We start from the raw sequence: 24533 nt of genomic DNA on the forward strand, positions 1-24533 counted from the left end.
TACGCAGCGAAATGGTGGAGGGACGCCGCTCTGACAAAGTACAGAGCAGGGAAATCTCGCGAGAAGAAAACCATAGCGCGCCACTTAAATGTTATATTTACGATGCCTTCTCTTGTGTTTATGCTTTTGCCGTGTTTAGATAACGTTTTAGTAAATGTATGCTTGCCTATTAGATTATTGCGACATCTCACGTTATAAAGACATGTGCTCACTTGCTCTATAGGAATCGTAAACCTTTATCATACGTCCATTTGCCAAAACAAGAAGTGAATAGAAAGTGGAACGCACACTTGGAATAATTATAGTAAATAGAGCTAAGTACGTAAGAGTGCGTGTACGTTTGTGTGTGAAAGAAGACAAAGACAATAAAGTAAACAACATTTTTTTTTAATAATAATTAATCTTTGCGGTCTCTAGGGAAGGGTTTTGAAAGGTATAAAATGGTCGTATTAAAATAATTGACCCAGTCTGTTCCCTCTCAGTTTACCCACTGTCTAATTGCCCTTGACAAAGTTCTTTATATTTTTCTTTAACCTATGTCCCACTTTTCATGTATATAACTTATTTTATCAACAATTAGGTGTTCAACGCTCCCATGTCCCAAATGTATACACATAAACCACGCAGGCAAACCTGCCTCTCATGTTTAGGTCAGATGAAACCCTTGAAGAGGCCAGAGCGAGGTTGACAGGCCTTATTGTTCACAAATTAATTGTTACACAAGCCTTATGATTTGTTTTTGTGTGACCTAAAACATCTGGTGAGAGGGGTACTGGTTGATACCTGAAACAATGACAACAACATAACAGTGAATATATTTATTATTATAGAAGATAATTAATGTTAAGATTAATATTACAAATGCATTTTTTTCTACACTACTATATTCTGGTCCTGTTCATGTAGTCAGAGGAGACTGGGAAACAGTAACAGGAAGCTCTAAAAACTGTGCTTAGTCACACAGTGCAGCACAGTTCATTAATTATTTTAGAAAGAACAAAAAAAAAAACAGGATGTGGTATTGAAGCTTAGGATCTTGGGTTAGATTTTTGGGAGAAGCGGAAAGCTGAGGTATAATGCCAACTCAATTATATTGTCTTAACTGTATCATGTCAAAAGACAAAACTAAATCAGAACACACCACTTGTCCACTGTTCTTCAGCCCTTTTTGACAAATCTGACCATGTTAGATCAAACAGGGCTTTAAATAATCTTAACCAACCAGAACAAGAACCCTTACATGTAATTGTATTTTTCATAAACCTGAAAAGGCTTGTTCAAGAGCACAGTTATATATTCATTAAACCATCACATAAAGCTGTCCTTGGCTTCTTCATACAGAGTTCATTGTGTATTACTGTAATAAACAGCCAATATAGGAAAGAAAAATACATCAAGGATGCACAAAACCATGTACCTTTAGATTGCACTGATAACTATTGGGTATATTTCAAAGCCATGAGTCTTGCATTTACCACCAAACATAATTTCCAGGCAATCACTGATGCGTCTGCGTGGTTTACTCCGTGAGAGGAAAGGGGGTAGTTGAGAGCAGCACAGTGATCCTGACATTTCCCTTAATCTCCTCCATTGTCCCAATACTATCTGGACTCCCCGTCTTTATGAGCGCTGTACAGTGCCAGCTCACCTGGTACTCCGAGTCTGCGAGGGGGAGTGGCCGATCGACTGGCAATGGACGGAATGAGGGGCGGTGGCGCCCCCATCGACAAGGCTCCTACCAGTCCTGCAGGGGTCTTTGCCAGGATGCCATTGGGCATATGTGGGTTTAGGTGGCCGAGGCGGGAGTAAAGGCCTGGGTGGTGGGCTGCAGAGGCCCCTGGAGGGAGTGAGTGAGACAAGAGGCCAGGGTGCAGCTGTTCCAAGTGAGCAGCAGTAGCAGCATGAGAGGGGCTGGAGAGGTGCGTCCCAGCAGAGAGGTGAGGATGCATGCCAAAGTAACGTGCTCTTTCAAAGTCTTCTCTCAGAATTTGGGCGCGTTGCTCCTCATCCATCAGCCCGCCCCCAGGAGGTCCGAGCTGAGGAGGGCGGTCAAAGTGGTGGGCCATAAGGCTGAATTCCTGGCGTACAGCAGAGCTATTAGAGGTAGAAGTTGGCGGATGGTGAGGTGCAGCTGCAGCAGCTGCCACTGCAGCAGCCCTCTCTGCCTCCAGGAGGCGCTGGTGCTGGAGCAAGCGCGCCAGATGTGGATCTGAACGAAGAGCAAGGTGAGGGTCCGATCGCAGAGCCATGGCCTCTCTGCGCTGCTGCTGATGCTGCGCTGCCAGTTCCCTCCAGGGGTCCCATGTGAAGCTGTGAGGGCCCTGGGAATGCCCTTGTGGTGGGCCATGATGGAAACGTTCAGCTCCCGGACCCATCACAAGACCAGGTGGTGCACTCCCTAGATAAGCATCAATGCGAGAGCGGTCTAGCAAAGTGAGGTGTGGGTTTGGAGTTGGGGGAGGAAGGGGGACACCTGGTGTAGAGGTTAGTGATGAAGAGGATGGGGTGCCCGATCTGTGATGGTGTGGATGGCTGTTAGGACGGTCAAAGTTGTGGTTTGGTGCCGGAGGAGGTGGCAGTGTGATGGGGATGTGCTCTGGCTCCTCCTTCCTTTCCTCTTTCACCTTAACTGGAGGAACGAGCAAGGATTTGGATACAGGTGTTGTGGTCCTGTCAGACTTCTTAGACTGACTCCAAGTGGTGACAGAAGCAGAACCTGCAGAGGAAGAAGAAGGGTTGCTCTCTCTTTGGGAGTGTGTGGGTTCACTGTGGTGGCTGTGTGCCGGTGGGGCAAGAGTGCGTGGGTAAAGGTCCAAGGGAGAAGGTGCAGAGGGGTTGGAAGGAGGTGGTGTGGTAAGCACAGACGAGGAGGAAGACCGTGGTCTGTCTCTGTCTCCTAAAGTGGAAGAATTAACAGGAGCCCCTCTTGAGGATGCTGTTGCCAAAGGTCTCTTATCTGCATCTCTATCCCTCTCGCGGTCTCTGTCCCGATTTAAACTACGTGTCAGGTCCTCTATGGGTCCATTGCTTGCCCCCAATCCACTGGTGTGGCCATTAATGTGAGAAACAGGAGTGCTACTCCGGGGTTTGAAGGCAGGGCCGACTGGAGACATTCTCACAGGAGGGCGGCCATACAGCATATTGTCTCTACACAATCCAAAAAAACATATTAAGTCAACAAACTCTTACCAAAGGAACAGAACACAAAGGATATATCACAAGACATACCTGTCTTTTTCGTCTTTAATGTGAGGGATATCTCTTCTTTCTGAATCTTTCCCTCGATCTCGCTCGTCCCTTTTATCAGACCCTTTAGCCCAGCTGGGACCAGGGAAACCTGGAGGCCCACTATGCAGACGGCTCCAAGGGTCATGATGATTAGAAGTCAAGCCCCCCACCATACCTGCTGGGGGGTCTTTTGGCCCAAACACAGAGCTTCCTAAAAACAAATGTATTCACATTTATACATCGTATAATATGTGACTTCCTTTTCACAAAATCATTACCATCACTCAAATGTGCTTCACCTTGTCAACAAAACCAGACAGATTTCTAAATAAAGCTTCAATCGTTTAACATTTTTTCCCCGCACTGTTTGTCTATGATGAAATTTTATAATTTTGTTAACACTAGGTAAAGTGCCTTATCTCTGGTGCATAATTTAAATGACAGTAGAAGAGGACAATACGACACTGACCTAAAGATGGGCTGCCCAGTCCTCCAAAGGCACCAGAGCCCAAGGCTCCCAGTGGGGTAAATGGTGGTGAGCGACCATAAGGATCTAAAACATATGGGAATCATTATTAAAAAAAAATATGTTCTGCCAGACAAGCAAGACGTGTCTGTATTAAACTGAGTAAAGCTACAGTGAAAGGTGTACTTTTTAAGAATAACTGTATCCACATTAGAAAATTATCTCTTGGGAGGGAGTGCAACGATGTGTAGATGTTGGATTTTAAAATACAAGTAAAAAGAGTTGTTTTACCTTTTTTCACAAACATACCCAAATGTGACGGTGTCAGGAACGAAGAATGGGGTGCAGGTGGAGATATGAAAGGTGCTGAGGAAGGATTGACCCCACCTACAAAATAAATTATACACAATTTATAACTAGACATAATTTAATTTAGCTCAAAAGTATGCTCAAATTACATACATTCTATTAAATATACTTTTTCAACATAATTTATACAAACTATGAAAAAAACACAAGGTATAAAGCTTAAATACTTGATCAACTTTCAAGTAAACAGGATTATGCACCTGCAGCAGAAAACAAACTGGGTGGCCTTGTCAGGTCATGAGTTGGAGGCATTGCACCCCCCATTGGTCCAAGCGGGCCAAGTCCACCAGGCCCAGGAAGACGAGCCAGTAAATCGCTCCGAAAATCCAATTTGTGAGGATCAGCTTGCATTAACTGCAAAACATTAAAACAAATTGTTATGTACAATGAAATTCCCGTTAAGATTCACCAAAAGATCCATTCATACCTTTACTTTCTTCTGATGGCTTAAAATCATCCAGGCCACATAGACATGCATAGCACACCATTTTCCTGGTTTCTGCAAATCACAAACAGAACAGGTTTGATGATCGGTTTCCTCATTGTTTTATGTAAACCATGGTTAATCTAGTCTTCGTTAGGCTGGGTTTTCCAACTGGTTATTCAGGTATTAAATTAGATAGCCAGTGTAACATATCATATATGGGTGTGCAAGGGCAAAGGCTATACCAGCAGCAGTGAGACAGTATTATAATGATAGTGCATAGAGGGAGCAAAGCTGTGAGTGAAGGACAAACTAACTGAAAGATTTAAGATGCTAAAAAAAACAGCAAAAATCAGCTTATGCTTACATTACTGATTTTCAACGATGTCCCAAAAGGATCAGTAAGCTATAACAGAAAAAAATATAAAACCACCTTAATATGCACCAAAACTCGCTGGTTTTCAATGACAGATATGGACTCTTTATAGCCCGCGGCCCACATTGCAGCACATCGCAAGACTGAACTATGGCTCCTTATATGAATCAATGGAAAGAAATTAGTTACAAGCTCACCCTCGGGTCTTTGGGCTGCAGATGGTGAGGCACAACCCCAAGTCGAGACGATAGGTCAGGAGCATTTCCCTGAGGGACAAGAGGCTGTAAAAAAAACGACTAATCAACAACTGAATAAAAACACACGATGCACCTTTACAGGATAAACAAAACCACTGAATTCTTATATTCAGCAATTAAGAGTTTTCAACTAGTTATGTGTGTTGTACCTTTGGCTGAAAAGCTCCTTGTAAGGAGCTGAAAGGCCCAGTTGGAGGAATCACAGGCTGAATACTCGGCACTGAGGGTGGGAATTGTGGGAAAAACTAGAAAAAACAACAACATTTATTTAGTTATTTGAGTCAGTTTAAAAGAACATGTGAGCTTCTTCATATAAAAGAAAATACTACTAGTATTATTTAAGATATTCAGATAAGCCAGATATAAAGTGAGCATGTTCAAATCAAACATTTGTTTTTATTGCGAACAATTGTGTGGGTAAATTATTCACAGTTTAAAAACATTTTTTTTTTTTCAGTGAAAATGTGTTTTTCTTTACATTTTTGTGTTGGTTCTTAAAACTAAATTGTTCAATCGTGGTGTTGCTGTGATGTGTCTGGTCAGCTGATTAAAACAGTTTTTGTCTCCATCTTCCTGCTTGTAATAACCGGCTGACAGCGTCATCTGCAGTCCAACTTCTTCAGAACTGCGCGCTTCCGTATCTTGATGGATTCTCTAATCCCATTACATGGGCAAGAAGGAGAATCACCTCATGGATTAGGACAATGTCCATGTTATCAGCACAGAGAGCAACAAGCATCGAGATCGGGAGGTGCGCTCCCCAGACTGTCAACAGGGACGAGGGGGCATACCAACTTTCCCACACCAGAGACACAGTTCTGAAGAAGTCGGACAGCAGATGGCGCTGTGAGCCTGCTACTACAAGCAGAGAGACAGAGCTGAAAACTGTTTAATTCAGCTGACCAGACATGTCACTGCCACGTGATAACCTCTGAGGACGGCCATAGTTGTCGCCGAAATAACAATATAAAAACTGACTATAAAAACATACTAGCATCTTTACTAGAAGGCTTAGTGAACCTAACTGGGTAAATTGTTCAAATAAAAAAAAGAACCATGTTTTTTATTTACATAATCGGGGGCTTTCAGTATCTTGAAATAGTTAGAATCTTGGATCTTTCTATGTATTTGTCAGACTCAGACATTCTAAAACATATTACTATTTTTGAATAGGAAGTTGATTCTTTTCTTCATTTATGGTAAAAGTACAACTTTAATGAAACCATTCTAATAGCAGTTAAAACAAAGTACTTACGGGATGTCTGTACAGCTCGTTCATTTTGCCATACTTCTCAAACTGTAAGAAAATGGTATCAGTTTGTTAAGGATTTGTTAATACTGTTGTTTTGCATTACAAAATTGAAACAAAGAGTTTACATGGTGGAAGCTGTACTCACCAGAGGCGGTGCAGCAGCTGGTGGGTACTGGAAAGGCGTGAAGTGTTGATGTGTGTGTGTATGTTGGTGCTGGTGGTTGTGCTGATGGAACTGGAAGGCTAGTGGTGGAATGCTGGGTTGGTTCTGGGACGTCCTGCTCGACGACCCTCCAGTGGAACTAGACGCTGATGGACCCCCTGGAGTGGAGCGGCCTGGTGTGGCATTCTCTGAACCAGGGACACTACGTCGGCCTTCACGCTCTGAGATAAAACAAAAGAATTTAGTGAACAAACAAAACACTGTCAAATGAAGATTATAATTAATCAAAAAAGTATGACATCACCTTCTTAAAAAGGTTTTTGCAATTGTGTATATGTGTGCACGATTGAAAAATGTTTTTTTTTTATATATATACTTTGGAATTGCACTGTACTGAAGAGATGCTATGTGTTATTTTTGTTCTTAAATGTTTGTAAAAAAAATTAAATTAGGTCATATACAATGGTGACTAAAACCAAGGGCGTTTTCAATATGTCCACATTGTACATGTGGACATATTGAATGCTATATCTATTTTTCCCCCGATGCATGCTCTGCGTTTTAACACTAAAATACTTTGTAATTTCTTATACAATAAATATACCTGCTGCAGACGAAAGGGATGGTCCTTGTAGCAGAGGAGGTGGAGGTGGGAGACCAGGAGATGAGGTGAAAAGTGCTCCAGCGCTGGCTCGTGAAGGGGGTCTGAGAGGCAGTGAGGAGCCAGAGCCTCTGACGTACGGCAGCGACACACTGGTGGAGGGTGTGGGTGGACGCATGGAGGACGAGGCAGAGGTGATGGATGCAGATGATGTAGGTTTGACAGGAGTACTACTCCTACAAAGAGAGAATAAACTAATGTCAGCTGAAAGCACTCTTTTAGATATTTAATATATACAAGTTTTAACCCACCTGTTAATGCCATACATGTGCTGTGATCGACCAGGCAATGTGAGAAAGGGCTTGGGTTTAGAGAGAGGAGAGTTCGCGTTATGGCGGCTGCTGCTGCCATTGATGATATTAGGTCGAGGGACTGTGCCCGAGGAGTGGGAAGGCAGGCAAGACAAAGAAACAGAAGAGGTAGAAGAACTAATTGGTTCTGGAAAGTTTTGTTCCTGGCTTTTCTCCTGACTTCGCTCCAGACCAGACACACGTGGGGTCACCATCAACCGTGAGACACTCCCACAGCGCGACTGCAGTGGCGGGCTGTTTTTGCTGATGGTCGAGCCCATATTAGCCACAGGAGGCTCGACAACTGATAAGGAAAATGTCAACTGTCAACATGACTGCATACAAACATCAAAACACTTTTTAAAAAAAGGTACACGCACCTTTCCTCGTACTAACGGTGAAAACTGGATCTACGTCGTTCTCTGAGGCCTAGACATGTGGAATAGTAACGTTATTGCAGGCAAGATGTTAAGACGCATAAAACTTCTTTACTAACATATTACAAAATACACACCTTGTCACCTGAATCACTCTCGGTGTCACACTATAAAAGAAAAAGAAAAAAAAACATTACTCTCAATGCCGCATAGCACCAGCAAAAAATATTCAATATGAAAATTAAATTTGGATGTTAAAATGAATAACACATTGCTTACAATGTAGCCAGTTTCCAGGGGCATTCCCTAAATGGAAGTATAGATACATTAATGACTGTGAGGTCAGGGAACCATACAAGATGGTTGTGAAGTCCAAAATTGGACCACACTATAACTACGACATAACAGTGACATTAACATGATTTTCACCTGTGCATCCATCTTTCTTCTCTTATTTCGACTGAAACTATGAGGGCCGCCTGCCTCTGGATCGGTCAGAGGGCCTCCCCCATTTTGCTCCAGGCCTCGTTTTGCCTTGATCCTCCGTCCAGGCATATCAGATCGTTGATTTGGTTTCAGTGAGCAGTCCATCTTAAATATCAGAACCAATCACATTAGTGTTGTCAGGCTGATTACAGATTAATCATACTTCTATCTGGGGAACATTTGGCCTCATATTCTCTTAAATTCAGTCAAATCTTACATGACTTTGTGCCAGTGGCAGTATCTGACAGAATCTGATCATGAATAATTCAAGCCTCTCTAAAGCCCATTAGAGGTTCATTCCTTTTGTAATAACAATGGCAGTGCAATCTGTATAACAGACTCATGTTTGTATTTAAATGCAGAGTCAAAGAGTGTGTGCATGTTGATTCCCTTTGACAGTGTCAACACAACAGGGGTCTCCATTTATTTAGTTAATTTCGTGAGCTATTTTTACTTAATACCTTAATGTTTGCAGATCGGTGTTAAACATATTCAGAGCAAAACGAATTGAATAATAAAAAAAAAACAATAATGGAATCAACAAAATAAATGTAGATAACAAGAAAGCCTTTGGGAAAGTACTTGGAGCTACTGCTTGGAGACCCCTGAAATACAGTATGAGTGGCAATGTGTCCAAAATGTTTTGGGAAAGTGTCATGTTATGCCATTCACAGACGACAGAGTGGTGGCAAAAGTATGTTGCGAGCGGAATTTCGCAAAAATAATTATACCTCCAATGCCTCTAGGCTTATGAAGCTGGCAATCGCGAAACCATCGATGATGTCCTCCTCACAGGACACAGACTCCCGCTTCCTCCGGCGGGGCGGCCTATGTCTGCCGTATCCCGGTCTGCCCTCTCTCCTGCCGCAGGCCCTCTCCTGGTCGGACCCCGAGGACAGAGACGTGGCCCGCGGCTCGTTCAGGTCCACCCTCCGCCTCCGCCGCTCTCTGTCCCGCTGAGACCGGGACCGGCGGCTCTGTCTGAACCCGGTGCTGCGGCTGGGACCCTCCATGATCAGGACCCGAGCAGTGGCTCTTGTGACACCAAAGGCACTTTAACCAAGTTCCGGTCCGGCGAAGATTAGACACAACACACGGGCCTTTAAAGGGAGCCCTGTTAAAATGGCGTTAATGAAACCAGCAGCGTTTATTCTCCGTATCTTGAACACAGTCTGTCGGCATCGGTGCCTTTCTTTCGGCGGAATTTTAAAGTCATTTCAATAAGTCTGATCATAAAGGCAGATCCATAAAGAAATTATGAAAACCCACGACATGCACAAGTGTCAGGATACCGCTGGCTGTGTGCTACAGGAGGCTAACATTAGCTTGCGAAAACAAATGACTTATACGCATGTAAACAAAAAGACAAGTCCACACCAATGTCAAAACAAAGCGAATCCTGGCCACTGCCACTTAAAATGCTAATTATACCATCACAAATTAGCGCATACTGAACTAAAGCCTTTTAAATTGCCTTATTTTAACACGCACTGTCAAATTTATTTCCGTGAGCAAGATGTTAGCTATTTTAGCAAGGCCAATAACCTAAATAGGCGAAAGCAGCCAGTGCTGTCGACAGAGTTTAGTCTATGCTATGTTTTCAAACACATCTTAATTATCTTAAATGGGTAATTATAGCAGACTTTGGGCCAAATTTCCAACCGATTAGCCCTTTTTGACAACAAGTCCACAGCTAACTAAATACAAAAACATATACGGCTAGACTAAGAATAAGTTAATATTCTTAAAACACATCTAGATTTAGATAATCCCCATCAACAAAGCGTTTAAACTAAATTCACCATTAATTTCAAGGCCGATTACAATAGTTAAATTAGATCAAAAGAAAGACGTAATGTTAGCACAGTAGCTGGCTAGCTCTAGTTGTCCCAGCTGTTAGCTACAAACCTCTCCGTTTAAACGGAAGTGCAGACAATGTTCAAGTCCCTAACAACTAAACACCATCTGTGAACTCGATTTCACTTTTTAAGCCCCGCTCTTCTTCCATTTTGTCCACACAATACGGATATATAATCAAGGCCCTGTCGGCAAAGCCTCGGCGTGGATTTCCATTATCGGGGTGTGGGCCGAGCCCCCTTTGGGCTGGGCAGCTCCTCAGGCAGCCGAGACTGTAATCCAGTGTTTAGGGCAAGTTGAAGCAAACGCCGGCGTCCCAGTTCAAGAAGTCTACTCCACAAGATCCAGCGTGTAAATCTATAAATGAGGAAACACCACCAGTCCAACGTTGGCTAATCACAAGTTTCCACAGAATTGTAAATTTTTCGTGAAAATAAGAAGACACAACCCTTGTCAGTCGTGCAATGCATTGTGTGCACCACTCTTCTTCCCGTTCAGAGCAGAGGCTATTGATTGTTGTCTTTGCGCACACTGCCACCATGTGGGATATGGAGAATACACCTTTTTGAACACTAATGTAAATAAATACACAAAACCTTGCTTTGAGAAATTACATATATAGGCTATATATATAAATAAATAAAAAATCAGTCTACGCACTTGGGCTATAAAAAAAAAGAAGACAATATTTTATAAAGACATTCAACGCACATTACAGATTGGTGGGAGTCAGGGATACACCTATAGTCACGATTCGATTAGATGCTGGACAAGAAACACAATTTATTCTTTTTTTCCAAATAAAATATATTTTCTTAATTATGCTAATAAGCTAAGTTAATAGGCTACTATCTGCTGTTGACACTATCTGCTGTAGCCACTGTGTGAAAATACACAGAACAAAATTTTTCCCCAGATCAGTGTAAGTGAGCACTTTTCCTTTGTCAGGAGACAAAACAGAAGTGCTCACACAGATTTTGACAGATTTGAGAAGGACACTTGGGATAAATGGGTTTATTGTCTAGAGGAAAAAAGTCTTGTCTTTGATTTATTTCACCCCACAAAAAAAAAAACATTTTGTTGAGAGTTCTAGAGCAAAATGTTCAAGTGCTTCACTCTTAAAGATCTTTGAAAAAGGAAACATTTGTAAATCATATTAAGGGCACATTCACAATCTTTCATTAATTCATATCAAACATGTTTGCATATTGAATATGAAATTGAACAATTCAGCATCCCTCATAGTTGGGTTTGGGGGTCATTAGCATCAATAGTTTCATCCAGTGGTGCAGCACAAAATTCTGGAGCCATCTTGGCCCCTTATTACATGTTTTCTGGATACACATTTCATAGCATTTTTTAGCCAATGAGCTAATGATTAATTCCTTTGCAGACTGAGAAGAGGCAGAGCATCAGGCCGTACCTTCAACAGAGGGACCTTTGAGAGCCCCAGCTGCACGACTGTGGTACAACGCCTGCACTGCATCTCGCTGTAGAAACCTCCAGCACACAGCTTAGGTCGTCTGAGCCCCCCACCCCTCCAATTAAGCTAATTTACATCTTCCATCTCATGCACTAAATCTTCGACATTGGGTGATTCCATACACCCAGGCCATTATAGTCTTTTAGTGTGCTGCCTGCCAAACTGTGAAGCCTTTGGGCCAGGTCCAGCTGACTGAAAGATATCTTCATTCTGGCTCTCAAGAAGCTGAACTCTCTCCTTTCACTGCTTACACTTTCACTATTCACCACCAAACATTTATCAAATTAACTATTTTATGCATAACTTATACAATTAACAAGGAGATCAAAAGATTTTGGCTTAAGGAAGTGACTCATTTTTGTAAACAGTGATAAATCCAACACTGATTTTTCAAATGAAAAAGCTTTTATATTATTTTGATTCGTTTCTCGAAAACAGTAACGTGTGAAGTAAAATACCAGTTGCCACTGACACATTGAGAGACTCTATCCCCGTGAACAGTTGTCTTCCTGCAGGAATGGTCAGAAGAGTTTGACAGTAATGTTGTAGCTTCTCGGAAAGGCCTCCGCCCTCGCCCCCAATCAACAATAAAGTTGGTTTAGTCAGTGTAAAATCTGAACATCTGACTACATGAGACTTTCCTGATTCAGACCCAACTGTACCCACCACGCTCCAGCCCAGTGCTTTTTTCACTTTCAGCATTGCACCAAGATTTTTATATCCATAGACCTCCATCACCTCCATAGTGCCCGAGCTTGCTTTGCTCACAACTGGGGACAATGGACAGCTATCAGAAATGCTGCTGAGCACTCCGTCCACGCCAAGAAAATAGGCAGAGCGCAATATAGCACCCAGATTCATTGGGTCTTGAACACTTTCTATAACTAGCCATAGTTGTGGGGCGTTTCCATCTTTTCCTGAGAGGGGCCAACCTTGCTGTTCCTCTGTGACATGAGTAAGTGGACTTGCTTGGAGACAAACCCCTTGATGCACACGTCCTGGTGCCATCTTCTCAATGTCCTTTTTACTGACACGGCGTATTGGGACTCCACGGTTGTGAGCCTCTTCACAAACCTTTAACACTGATGCTCTCTGAGAGGTGTCCCCATCCTTGACAAAAAGACAACGAATCTTCCTTCGCCCATGTGTTATTGCCAATAAACAAGGAGATATCCCAAAGACATATTCATAGTGGTGTTCATTCATAGATAGGCTTGCCGTTTGCTTGTCAGACCAGTCTCTCTTTGCAGCAATGTCCTCATCGTCCATGGTGAGTCTTTGGAGTTCCGACGAAACAGTTGCTCTTTTATTGATGCTTTTCAGTGCAGGCCTCCTCTCACTGCTCCACATGTCTTTAGGTTGAGTTGACCTCTCACTAAAAGCAGCAGGTTTGTGTTGAAATTTAGATTTGACAGGCACTGCTCTAATCCTTTTAAATGCAGGAATTTTCTCAGATGAAAGAACATTGCAGGTATGATAAGTAGCAAACTCAATGCCAACAGTAGGCGTATAGATCGGCAGGCAAAACGATCTCCTCCACAGACAGCTTGTAAAGACCGACATATTGTATTATAAGTTTATCAGTAAATCAATGTAAAAAAAGGCTCACATCAACGTTAAATTCGGCAGGCGTGGTAAGTTATGAGACTCACATGGGGGTTGAGTGTAAAGTTTGCGAGGTTAATACCGGAAAGGTGACTGCTCGATGTCTACGCAATAAAACATCAATGTCTCAAAATCTACGTAATGCTGTGTTTAAAAAAATAGCCAGTGACAAATACTTAAAACGGAACATAAACTAAAATAAAAGGCACAATAAAATATATTTAAATCAAATTTAATGAGTCGGTAAATACGATTTGGTTTTGGAATATTGCTTTTATTTTGGTAGTCTGCCTGACGCGCACAACAAATGACGTCATTTCCCGGAAGTGAAACTGTTCCAACACGGAAGAGAAGGAAAGAAAACAAATAACCGTTTAAAATTCCCGTCTTAAGTTGGGCAAAACATTTTTACCCACAAAACGTTTCTGAATTATCTCCTCCCCACGACGCCAGGCACAGAAGGTGAGAATTAAGTGTAGTGACAGTATCCTTTGGTTGTGTTGGTTGATATTTTCACAGTTGGGTGGTATCTATGACATCAAGAAATCGAGACATCGATACTGGCATGACTGTAAAATACTACATCAGGGCATAACCACTACCAGCATTTACGGGGTGTCTAAAATGAGTTTTGACTGATTGGAATCGGAGGACTATTTTTAGACTAAACTGCTGTTACCTTAATCTTCAGCTGTTTGGTTGTCGTTCATTAAGAAAACCTCGCATACCTAGGAATCTACGTAATAGTGTATGGCATTTTGTTGGCACAGGGTTGGTCAGTCTGGTCATTTAGTCGATCTACCATTTTAAACTCCTACTGTAATTACTACCTATTGTACTGTCCTTTAGGTTCAATGTTTATGTCAAAGGTTTCTCTCGTTGTACAGCAATGTCACACCCAGAAGTAACTATTTAAAGTAACATTGTCAATAATGTGTACAGATGGACTTCCTGTTTGGAAAGAAGAAAACCCCTGAGGAGATGCTGAGGCAGAACCAGAGGGCACTTAACAAAGCAATGAGAGAGTTGGACAGAGAAAAGGCCAAACTAGAGCAACAAGAAAAGAAGATTATCGCTGACATCAAGAAAATGGCAAAACAAGGACAGATGGTGAGACCAAATTACCTGTGTATAAATATTACGTAAAGTTACTTAATCGTAATCTGACCTCTTGCATGTATGTTTGAATCCTCACAGGATGCTGTAAAAATAATGGCTAAAGACTTGGTTCGAACGAGACGTTATGTTAAGAAATTTATTATGATGAAAGCCAACATTCAAGCAGTCAGTCTAAAGATACAGACACTGAAGTCCAACAACAGCATGGCCCAGGCGATGAAAGGAGTCACAAAGGCAATGGCCACCATGAACCGACAGGTCAGCTTATTTCTTATATAAAAGTCATTATTATTGTGTAACAGAACATAATATTAAAGTCTCATTAATGTTTTTTTTTTTTTTTTATGTAGCTAAAACTTCCTCAGATCCAAAAGATAATGATGGAGTTTGAAAAGCAGAGTGAAATTATGGACATGAAAGAGGAGATGATGAATGATGCTATAGATGATGCAATGGGAGACGAAGATGACGAGGAGGAGAGGTAAAGCAGCCGCACAATTGTAAATTGTTTTGTGTTGTATTGTATATATTTTTTTACCATTATTTTGTTTTGATTTTGATTTCAGTGATGCCATTGTATCACAAGTGCTGGATGAGCTGGGCCTTAATCTGACGGATGAGCTGTCAAGTAATTACATTTTTTATCAATATGTAGATTTGATAAGCCCAAAATTATGTATTAACACCTCTAAGTTGTAAAAAGGTATTCATTTGTCTTTTGATTTGATTTCAGACCTGCCATCCACTGGAGGAAGCCTGTCAGTCGCTGGAAAGAAAGCAGAGCCCCAGGCTGCTCTGGCTGATGCAGATGCTGATTTGGAAGAGCGCTTAAATAACCTCAGAAAAGATGATTAAAAGCTGAAAGTGCGCAGTGGCAGAGGTGGTTATATTGATGCAATGTTTTGAAGGGAGTTGCATTGATTTCTTTATAAACCTCACCATGAGGTAAATGGCTTTCTTTTTTGTATTTTATTTGGTGTGATTGTTTTCAAAATGACAAGGATCATATTCCTTAGTAGATCGAGCAAAGTCATATAATCATTGACATTGCCAAAAAAATCTTTGTAAATACTTTGTAAAAACATTCTAATGCATATTCATATACACTACACACCGCTGCAAATATTTAACCCACATATTATGACACAAGGTGACATTTATTAGGGTTTGGAGGAGCCAACTTATGGCACATCAGCCTATTTAGCTTTTTCCATAAAATGGCATCAAAAAATGTATTGCTGTTATTACAGCTGTGATAAGAGAGCAGTAAAAGATCAGTATGTGCATGTTGGTGTGGCTCACACTGAAACTCTATGATCTAATATGGCAAAAGGAACACAATGTGGGATATGTAAATCTTTGTTATTCTTCTTTCCAAATGGGCAATCTATCGTTTTAACATTACATTGAACTTTTATTCAATAAACTTTTTTCCCCAACCCGTTTGTCATCAATTAATTCCCAGGTTTGCATTCCAGTCTAAAATAAACCAATGCTTCATTTCAATAATTTAGGTGATGTTCTAAACTTTTCACAATTTATGAAACTACACACACAAGATCCATTTAATTTCTGAAAAATGTACTTTTTAACTTTCAAATCTGTCAATTTGTCAACATACAATCATAAAACAATTGAATGTACTGAACACTTCAACATTAAATAATAAAAAAATAACAGCCATGTTTTATGTACATTTGTATCTGATACCTATGTACAGATGTTGCATTTCCACATACAGTTTGCAAGGCAGTTGTACTGAAGCTGCAGGAAACTATTGCATCATGAAACACGAGAGCAAAAGCAGCGAAGATTGTTAGCAGAACAAATTACTTTGATGACAAGGATCAACCTGCAGCAAGTCGCACTGCTATTACTACAGCTATCACGGCTTGATATTACTATACCTATTAACAAGGTTATTGTGAATGTCCGCTAAGTGCATTCTTATAAACCATTGCATACAAGTTACGGCTAATAATTACTGGCTCATTAGCATATTGAACACACACACAAAAAATGTAATCAAAACTGCCGCTTTTAGTGTAACTTTTACAAATGCTGTTAAGGTCCGCAGCAGTAGAACTCACCAGTCATGCTTTCAAGTATTAAAATATAAGTTTTGTAAATAGAGGACACTACATTTTTGAATTGACCATGCTACTATGGTTTTGAAAGTTTCATGCAACTCACATAAAAATAACAAAACCAAACACTTATTTTCACACTAAATTTGTCATTTCAAAAATATATTTTCTGTTTTAACACAACTATGATCTAGTTGTGTGTAAATGTATGCCTTTTATTACTTCAAGAACTGCATTTAATGGAATCATGCTGAATGTGGATCAAGCCCAGGTTAAACATTTAACAATGATATGGTTTTTGGCGTGTTAACAATATAAGCAATACACAGCACAATACAGTCAAATCGTAATTGTTTTACCCTCAGAGTGTCATAGCCAATTACAGTATGGTATAAGGCCATACGTGTACATTTTCAGTCAAAAGGTCAATGTGTTTTGTAGCCAAGCCTTCTTTATCCTATTTTTAACCAGTTTAAATGTTTTGTTTTCATTTTTAAATAATACAATAAAACCAATCTCAGTGTATAGCCATTACAAAAAATATTTGAAGTCCAACGCATGCCATTAACAGTTTCGCTCAAAATATATTTAAAGATATGTTGTATATTTAACAGTTGCTAATAAGAAGATTGTGACATCAGCCATTAATCCGCCTTCTGATGATAAGAGCTCCACTTGTGCAGAAGTCATCTGCTTGCTAATACCTTCTAGGAGAAAACTGTTCTGTTGTGGTTGATGCAACTAAAACACTTCTGTGTGAAACTGACAGCAGTTAAACATCGCCACTGAATAGTGCCTTCGCTCCAGAGAGACTAATCTAACATGCATCACTTCTTCACTTCCTACAGGTCCTGTGAGGAGTCTGCTTCTTCGGCACCTCTATACGACATCTGCTTTTGTCGTCCAGCCAAGGCAGCTCAAAGTTCCTGAAACAGTATGGCATTTTTAATAAAACACCTAGTGGATGTATTTAGCAAATGAAGGTAACAACTCACTCTTGAGAGAGTTTGGGCAAAGGTCTTCCAAATGCAACCACAGGTAGGAAGGGAGTAATCACAATAGCTTCAACTGATAGATAATAAAACTCAAGTTACAAGAGTGAATTTTGACAAAAAGAAATATAAATATATGATTAAAATAATAGCTGTTATTAATTTGAGCATACCATCTTCAGTTTCAGGGTAGAAAGATGAAAGTTCAGGCTCAGATTCCTGCACCTTCTTCTTGTTCATGCGCTGCTGCAAACGCTGGAACATCCGCTGCTCTCTGATGCGCTGAATGTCCCATCTGAAAAGAGAAAAAGCAATATGAAAACATTATTAAAATGAGCTTCACTTCCTTTTTCGGAAAAAAAACCTCTTTCTCCGCTTTTCATCCAACTCCAATTTAGAATGTCGCTTCAAAAACACATTGTCATCCAGCGCCTTGACCGGAAAAAAATGGAACAGATTAGTTTATTTGGGCCAATTAGGGAAAGAGTTAAGGCAGATTAGCATCTGGGGACAAATATTACCTCAGGGGGAATGAAAGAGGGGTCTTCTTCCAAGGGTTCAATGTAATTTTCTCTCCAGGATGGAACTAAAATAAACAAAAAAACTTTATTTGTGACCAAGGAATTCATGACTAGAGAGTTACAGTGATTGTATCATTATGGATTTGGCTTACAAAGTATCAGCATATCATGTACTACATGAGGAGTCGACTCACTGGCCACCTCTTCCTCCTTTTTAGAGGATGTCTCTCGCAGAGGGGACAAAGGAGGCTGGTTCCAACAACAGAGGTACATCTCTGTTGTTGACATGAATGGTAGGTCCTCCATCTGACAGCTCAGCTCTGGGTCCTCTTTACACTGCAGCATGTCCTTCTCTGCACTGCATGTTTCTGTGGTTTCTTTACTGCTCCGCTCTCGCTGTAGTGGTGAACCAGGCTCAGCCTCAGACTTAGGACTAAGCTTAGCACCTTTTGAGCGGGATTTCTGGACCTTTGGATCTCCAAAGCATGATTTTCTAAGAGTAAAACAAATCTTAGAGGCCAAGGTTTTGATGGAATTACAAGCTAAAAAGTTGTTATAATTTATTTACCTTTTTTGGCCTTTGCTACTACGAAAATTTAGTGGTGTCGATGGGTTGGGCTGAGGACTCTCCTCTACATCCAAATCCCATATGTCTTCTTTATCAGGTGTCCATGGCTCCAGAGGCTGGAAAAGACGTTTATCACGTGGTACATCTTTTCTCGTGAGCTGCAAGCGTCGCTCCATGCGCTCAATACGTGCCAGCAACTGGTACCAAAATGAAGTGAATTATTAATTGTTGTGACAAAGAATAATAAATGTGACAAATTCAGTGATACTTCTATTTACTAAAAATGTAATTTACTTACGGTTTCTTTGTCTGCTTTGAGCTCATCTATCTCTTTGTCCTTGGACTGAAGCTGTTGTTGCTGTTGTTCAATAAGGTCCAGTTGTAGAAGTAGGATCTGTCGGAGACAGTTGGCCTGTGTGTGTGGACTAGCCGGGGTCTTCTTGATATTCCGCCATTTTCCCTCAGATGAGACTTCTATAGATGCAGAGCCAAGTACTCCTTGGACAACCCCCTTAGCACTGTCATCTGCCCCAGCATCTTTGGGGTTATTGTTTAAAATCATCTGAGGGTTATCCATATTGTCAATAGAGAGGGGTTTACCTTTCACTGGGGTTCCCTCACCCCCCATTTGTCTGACAGGGGACAATACCCCTACAGTTTTGTTATTTCCTTGAACAGCTTCTGCAATTGTTGCAGGTATAGCAACTTTACTAGTCATACAATTCCGGTCTACGTCCTTGTTCGAGTTCGCGCCGTCCTGTGCGTCATGAATATCTATAACAAAGTCACAACACTCCCTCTTCAGGCTCACAGGGCTGACGGTAGCGCTCCCAATAAGAGAGGATTCAAAGTCAATGCTGTTGGTGTTGTGCTTAAATCCTGCTTTTGGAAACAGTGTAGATCTCAGAGTCATGGCGAGCACATTTGACTCTCTTTCCTGCAACGCCTTGGCGATGCAATTCAACCACAACTATTTCCCATGTAGGCTCAGAGGCTGCACCCCTGCAGAACAATGCAAATACGTTGACAGCGTGTTAACATTATTACATAACACAAGGGCCGGGACCTTATGTAGAGAGCACAGAACAAAGCCAAATAACATAACATGAAGAGGACTCTGGCCAGAAGAGGTTAAGATCCTCGAGCATCCTTTTCCTAACCGTCACCGGTTATGAATTGCAGCTAAGCTGCACTAGCACATCATTTTTAACATGCAACCGTTTCAAGATTATCAACTGCGTATATCACAACAAACAGTCTAAAATTTGTGTTAGAGCAGTCGTTTTCGTATCACACACCCATGTCTATACTCGGGAGTGGCTGAGCAAGACACTGGCAGCAACCATGATCACCTCCATTTTGGTTTCTCATGAAAAACAATAACAGCCTGCTAGCACGCTAAAGCTAGCAGCTGAGTTTAACCTAAGAAATGGATGCCTGCAGTGAGGCAGGTGTTGCTACTACCTCGTTAGGATTGTGGAATATGTGTCCTTTTCTACAAGTATATAATAACGAGTGTAGAACATACCATTGATATTACAGAAGCCCACCTGCAGTTGCCTTCATGTTCCCTCCTCAAGACTTGTTTTAAAGCGCCGTCAACAGCGCATGCGCAGCACTTCAGTTGGCCATTTCTTGTGTTTAGAACATAATGGTTTCGCGACTGTACAGTGCATACAGGGACAACCAACTGAGATCATAATGCTCCATTGAAATAAAATCAATGTGTTTTTGACAGGTTTTATCATACGTGCTGTACTCTTGTGACACTGCAGATAAAGTATATCTAGTCATATTATCTTTTTTTTTTATTTTTATACAAGAGATAGTGAGGAGAGAGTGAGTGTGAATTTTGAGAGTAACCAATCAAGTTCCGCCCCCTGCTCCTGATTGGACCAGAAAGCCACTCTGGTTTGTGAAATGAGGAGAGTGAGAACAAACTTTCAAAAGTGAACGATCAAGCTCCCTCCCCCTTCACTCTTGATTGGACCTGACAGGCCCGTTCACAGGAAAACTCCTCTTATTGGTCAAAGCCATAGCCAAAGTACAGCCCTGTCAGTCATCCTCACATAGACATTAGAACAGAGTTTAAGCCACACTGCGGAACATTAAAAAATGGTTAAAGCACACTCTCTCCAGTAGCTTGCAGCTTGCATGCTGGAGATTTCTGACCAACTTGCTCCACTTTGATATAATAGGCTCGGGTACAGAAAGCTCATGAGACCCCAATGAGCCCCAAGAGCCACTGCAGAGGATGGCTCCTTGCATGACGGGAAAACGCCCACCTGTCAGCAGCACACACAGGTGATTGTCATTAGTCCTCACTCAGCTGTGACCCCTCCTCTCTCTTTTTCATACACCTACTTTAGATCTGAACAAACAGGTGGGTTTCAAACAGTGGGTTTAAAGTAAGACAGGAACTACAAAAGTTGTCCCCTAAATAGACATTATGATGCTTTTCAGTACAAACTCATGATTAAGAGGAAATGTTTTATTTAGCAAAGCCTAAGGAGCAAATTTGCTCTGATGATGTAAATGAAAAGCAGGGGGATAAGTGACTTTGAAATTAGTTTTATGCAGGATAAACTTGAAATAAACACAAGCTGCAGACCCGGAGCGGAGGCAGATCCACCGTGAAGCGAATCCACCGCATCGACAATTACTGTCAATGATCCACCGTGATAGTGCGCCCTCTGCTGGATAAAGCTGATCTCGACCGATCATCTTTTAGGAAGGTTGATGTTGATCTCTCGCACGTGAAGAGTCAGTAACTGAGTTATGTAATTGTTTTAATAAAAATAATAAACAAATTCTTATGAACATATTTGGATTATAACGTGATCAGACGACCCTAACTGTAATACAATAAAATGTATGCATGTGATGTCATAAGAAAGTCTGACGTTCCAGTTTACGTTCTTGTTTGATATGTCCATTCATTTGAGGTTCCATTTATATTTATATTTATATTTATATTTAAATAGAATCTGCATAACCAGCAGAAGGTGCACTATCACGGCGATTCCGCCTCACCCTCGTGGATCTGCCTGCTCCGGGCTTGCAGCTTCCCATTATTGATTCTCCATAGACTTATATTCTTTGAAAAAGCATCGTTGATATGTAGGCTGGCAGGCCAAGGCACACTGCGTAACATTTTGGCCTATACTGTTGTGGCAAAATAAAACATGCTCCTAATGACCATGGCTCAACACAGAAAATGCTATTACTACAGTGTGTAATAAAAGAATGGATTTGGATGAGAAACTAACCTGTTTAAATCTCAAATTCTACTGCCTTTCGTCACATCTCCATGGAGACGAGCTGGCGACGTGCCCACTCCCAAAAAAGTTTACAGTCATATCTTAGGAGGGGTGAGCCTCATAAATGTTTGTTTGTACATTTATGAGATATTTTTCAGATGATGAAAATATCTGCCATAAAATAAAAAATGTATTTCGATTTTATATATTGGGTAATATATAAATTCTCTCTGAACTGCATTTTGCACTGCGAGTTACACAATCATTAGCCACTCTCTGCATTCATTCATTTTTGTCAAATTATATTTAATAATTATTTTTTACCAGCTCGCCGTTATTCAATGTATTCACCAGCCCGCTAGAGGTCGCTGCGCAGTCAGTCATTGAAGAGCGGGTGGGGAACACTTCCTGTTTAGCCACAGGGAAACGCACCTCCGAGAACAAGGGCAAAACAAACAGTGATATTTTCCATATCATTGAATTTTATTGTATTATAGAGATTGTTTGCTTCTTCTGCGAACTATATCATGTTGTCATTAATTTAAAGTGAACGTATCTTGCGAGATTAACCAACTGCTTTGCCAAACTTGTGTAGTAGCTTTAAAGTTAGAGCATCAAAATGCGAAGAGGAGTTGGTGCTGGGGCTATAGCCAAAAAGAAGCTGGCAGAGGTATGACGAACTAATGTTTACTTTTATTTATACCATATAACACTGCGAAACTTATGCCTTGAATTCTAATGCAGGCCAAATATAAAGAAAGGGGAACAGTTTTGGCAGAGGATCAAATTATTCAAGTGAGTCCTATATTTGGATTTAGACTTTGTAGAATTAAATGTTGGTTACATTCATTGTGTTGTATTTCCCTGGCAGATGTCCAAACAGCTAGACACATTTAAGTCCAACCTGGAAGAATTCGCCAGCAAACATAAACAAGAGATCCGCAAGAGTTCACAATTCAGAGTACAATTTCAAGAAATGTGTGCCACCATAGGAGTGGATCCTCTCGCATGTAAGTTTAATAGAATATTACATTTAAGAAAATATTTGCACTCCGAGATCCAATGAGGGCTTTTTTTTTTTTTTTTTCTTTTTACAGCTGGAAAAGGTTTCTGGTCTGAGATGCTCGGAGTTGGAGACTTCTATTATGAACTGGGAGTGCAGATAATTGAAGTGTGCCTTGCCCTAAAACACAGAAACGGAGGTTTGTTGTTCACTTGTCTTTAACTCATAAGTGCCTATAGTGTTTACACACCCAACGTCCAGCAAATCTGAACTGCTATTTATTCAGGGCTTATAACTCTTGATGAACTTCATCAAAGAGTACTAAAAGGAAGGGGTAAATATGCACAAGACGTTAGCCAGTAAGTATTCATCCTAATGATCACATAATCCTGTGACTCCAGTGAAGATGTACCAAATGGGTTTCTGTGTTTTTTAGAGATGACTTGGTGAGAGCCATAAAGAAACTTAAGGTAATGGGGAACGGATTTGGAATGATTCCCATTGGCGGCTCGTACTTGGTGCAGTCGGTTCCAGCTGAACTGAACATGGACCACACTGTCGTACTGCAGTTGGCAGAGGTAAGGCTTTAAATACAAAACTGCAACTTTGGCCTAGGGATTTTTTGTGAATCTATAACATGTCTAATGTCCGGTCACTCATCTTACCTGGATTCATTTTCTGTTGATTCTAAATGTATTTACTATTGTTGTGATTTGTTGATGTTGCAGAAAAGGGGATACGTAACAGTCAGTGAGATTAAAGAGAGTCTTAAATGGGAGAAAGAACGGGCTTCACATGTCTTGGTAAGCGCATACCGACTTATTTTAAGTGCTAATAGCATGTTGCATAACCTGTTTATCCAGTTACATGTCTCATACAGAACTATTGCATACGACATGCACAAAGGATGATTACTTAAAGATTACAGTATATTTTTGACTCATTGTGGAATGTGTGTCATTTGCCCTAGTTTTAAAAGAGCTACGAGGATAGCAGTTATAGCGATGTGTTTATAAATACCAACAATCCGTTTGATTGACTGGCACAACTTTGACACTCCATTGTTTTGTTCATAGGATCACCTTCTGAAAGAGGGACTAGCCTGGCTGGACTCCCAGGCTGCTGGAGAGCCTCAGTACTGGCTACCTGCTCTGTTCTCTGAGCTGACATCCCGAGACATTTCGCCGGATGAGGCCAATCAGATGACCCCTTGAGGAGGAGTTTGAGGCTGGACTGTTTAGAGCGCGGCCATGGACTTGTTGATAAACAAAATGTGCCCGGCAGAAGGGTCACATGACCGAGTTGGCACAGGGGCTGAAGTCAGAGATCATGTTCTGCACACGCAGAGGATGACATTTCTCTGACAGCCTCTCTATGCACACTCTGTGCGTCTATGCAACGAGAGTGCTTATGCATGTTCAACCACTGAAACAAGGACAGCTTTTTTGGTTTCCTGTAAACAGTCATTCTGGGTGAAAGTAGTCGCAGGGTTTTATTACAGAGATGTCCTTTTCCATGTTTTATTAACTTACAATTTAACAATGCATTATGATAAAGAAATAATGACCTACATTGCTGTTTGAAGATGATCTGTCATATGCTCTCCTCAAATCTGATTAAATACATTGCAAATTAACTGTTAAATCACTAATTACAGTAAATTGCAATAAAGATGTACACTGTATACAT

At 41.0% G+C, this 24533-nt stretch overlaps 5 protein-coding genes across 8 annotated transcripts; 2 read left to right on the forward strand and 3 right to left on the reverse strand.

The window, feature by feature from the left end:
• Positions 1 to 384: 384 nt before the first annotated feature.
• fbrs (fibrosin) lies at positions 385 to 10705 on the reverse strand. Of its 3 annotated transcripts, none has more exons than XM_079577384.1 (18): positions 9081 to 10705; positions 8293 to 8454; positions 8143 to 8169; positions 8001 to 8030; positions 7867 to 7915; positions 7448 to 7790; positions 7140 to 7372; positions 6518 to 6756; positions 6376 to 6417; positions 5270 to 5365; positions 5061 to 5144; positions 4855 to 4893; positions 4491 to 4562; positions 4264 to 4417; positions 4004 to 4081; positions 3698 to 3781; positions 3229 to 3439; positions 385 to 3147 (listed from the first exon to the last, which is right to left on the reverse strand). In XM_079577384.1, the coding sequence occupies exons 1-18, from the start codon at positions 9360 to 9362 to the stop codon at positions 1602 to 1604; spliced, it is 3771 nt and encodes a 1256-aa protein (XP_079433510.1). In that variant the 5' UTR covers positions 9363 to 10705; the 3' UTR covers positions 385 to 1601. The 3 variants fall into 3 exon arrangements, with proteins under 3 accessions (XP_079433510.1, XP_079433509.1, XP_079433511.1); XM_079577383.1 differs by having other exon boundaries at positions 3986 to 4081; XM_079577385.1 differs by lacking the exon at positions 4855 to 4893 and having other exon boundaries at positions 3986 to 4081.
• Positions 10706 to 12100: 1395 nt separating this feature from the next.
• On the reverse strand, positions 12101 to 13369 carry mrm1 (mitochondrial rRNA methyltransferase 1 homolog; the record flags this gene model as incomplete). The annotated part of the gene is made up of 1 exon (XM_079576876.1): positions 12101 to 13369. The coding sequence occupies exon 1, from the start codon at positions 13250 to 13252 to the stop codon at positions 12101 to 12103; it is 1152 nt and encodes a 383-aa protein (XP_079433002.1). The 5' UTR covers positions 13253 to 13369.
• Positions 13370 to 13616: 247 nt separating this feature from the next.
• chmp2a (charged multivesicular body protein 2A) lies at positions 13617 to 15826 on the forward strand. The gene is made up of 6 exons (XM_079577612.1): positions 13617 to 13756; positions 14237 to 14404; positions 14492 to 14671; positions 14764 to 14894; positions 14980 to 15041; positions 15147 to 15826. The coding sequence occupies exons 2-6, from the start codon at positions 14237 to 14239 to the stop codon at positions 15266 to 15268; spliced, it is 663 nt and encodes a 220-aa protein (XP_079433738.1). The 5' UTR covers positions 13617 to 13756; the 3' UTR covers positions 15269 to 15826.
• A 174-nt stretch (positions 15827 to 16000) lies between these two features.
• On the reverse strand, positions 16001 to 20211 carry msl1b (MSL complex subunit 1b). 2 transcript variants are annotated; one of them, XM_079577611.1, is made up of 9 exons: positions 20110 to 20211; positions 18880 to 19583; positions 18582 to 18778; positions 18208 to 18506; positions 18014 to 18078; positions 17857 to 17924; positions 17666 to 17787; positions 17496 to 17568; positions 16001 to 17426 (listed from the first exon to the last, which is right to left on the reverse strand). In XM_079577611.1, exons 2-9 carry the CDS (start codon positions 19492 to 19494, stop codon positions 17336 to 17338), a joined length of 1530 nt encoding a protein of 509 aa, XP_079433737.1. In that variant the 5' UTR covers positions 19495 to 19583; positions 20110 to 20211; the 3' UTR covers positions 16001 to 17335. The 2 variants fall into 2 exon arrangements, with proteins under 2 accessions (XP_079433737.1, XP_079433736.1); XM_079577610.1 differs by having other exon boundaries at positions 16003 to 17426; positions 18166 to 18506.
• Positions 20212 to 22295: 2084 nt separating this feature from the next.
• On the forward strand, positions 22296 to 24493 carry snf8 (SNF8 subunit of ESCRT-II). Its single transcript, XM_079577021.1, has 8 exons — positions 22296 to 22511; positions 22586 to 22636; positions 22713 to 22851; positions 22939 to 23043; positions 23131 to 23203; positions 23281 to 23422; positions 23573 to 23647; positions 23921 to 24493. The coding sequence occupies exons 1-8, from the start codon at positions 22461 to 22463 to the stop codon at positions 24056 to 24058; spliced, it is 774 nt and encodes a 257-aa protein (XP_079433147.1). The 5' UTR covers positions 22296 to 22460; the 3' UTR covers positions 24059 to 24493.
• The last annotated feature ends 40 nt before the right edge of the window (positions 24494 to 24533 follow it).

The sequence above is a fragment of the Gobius niger genome, assembly GCF_951799975.1.
Source record: "Gobius niger genome assembly, chromosome: 19".
In the NCBI taxonomy this organism is placed as follows: domain Eukaryota; kingdom Metazoa; phylum Chordata; class Actinopteri; order Gobiiformes; family Gobiidae; genus Gobius; species Gobius niger.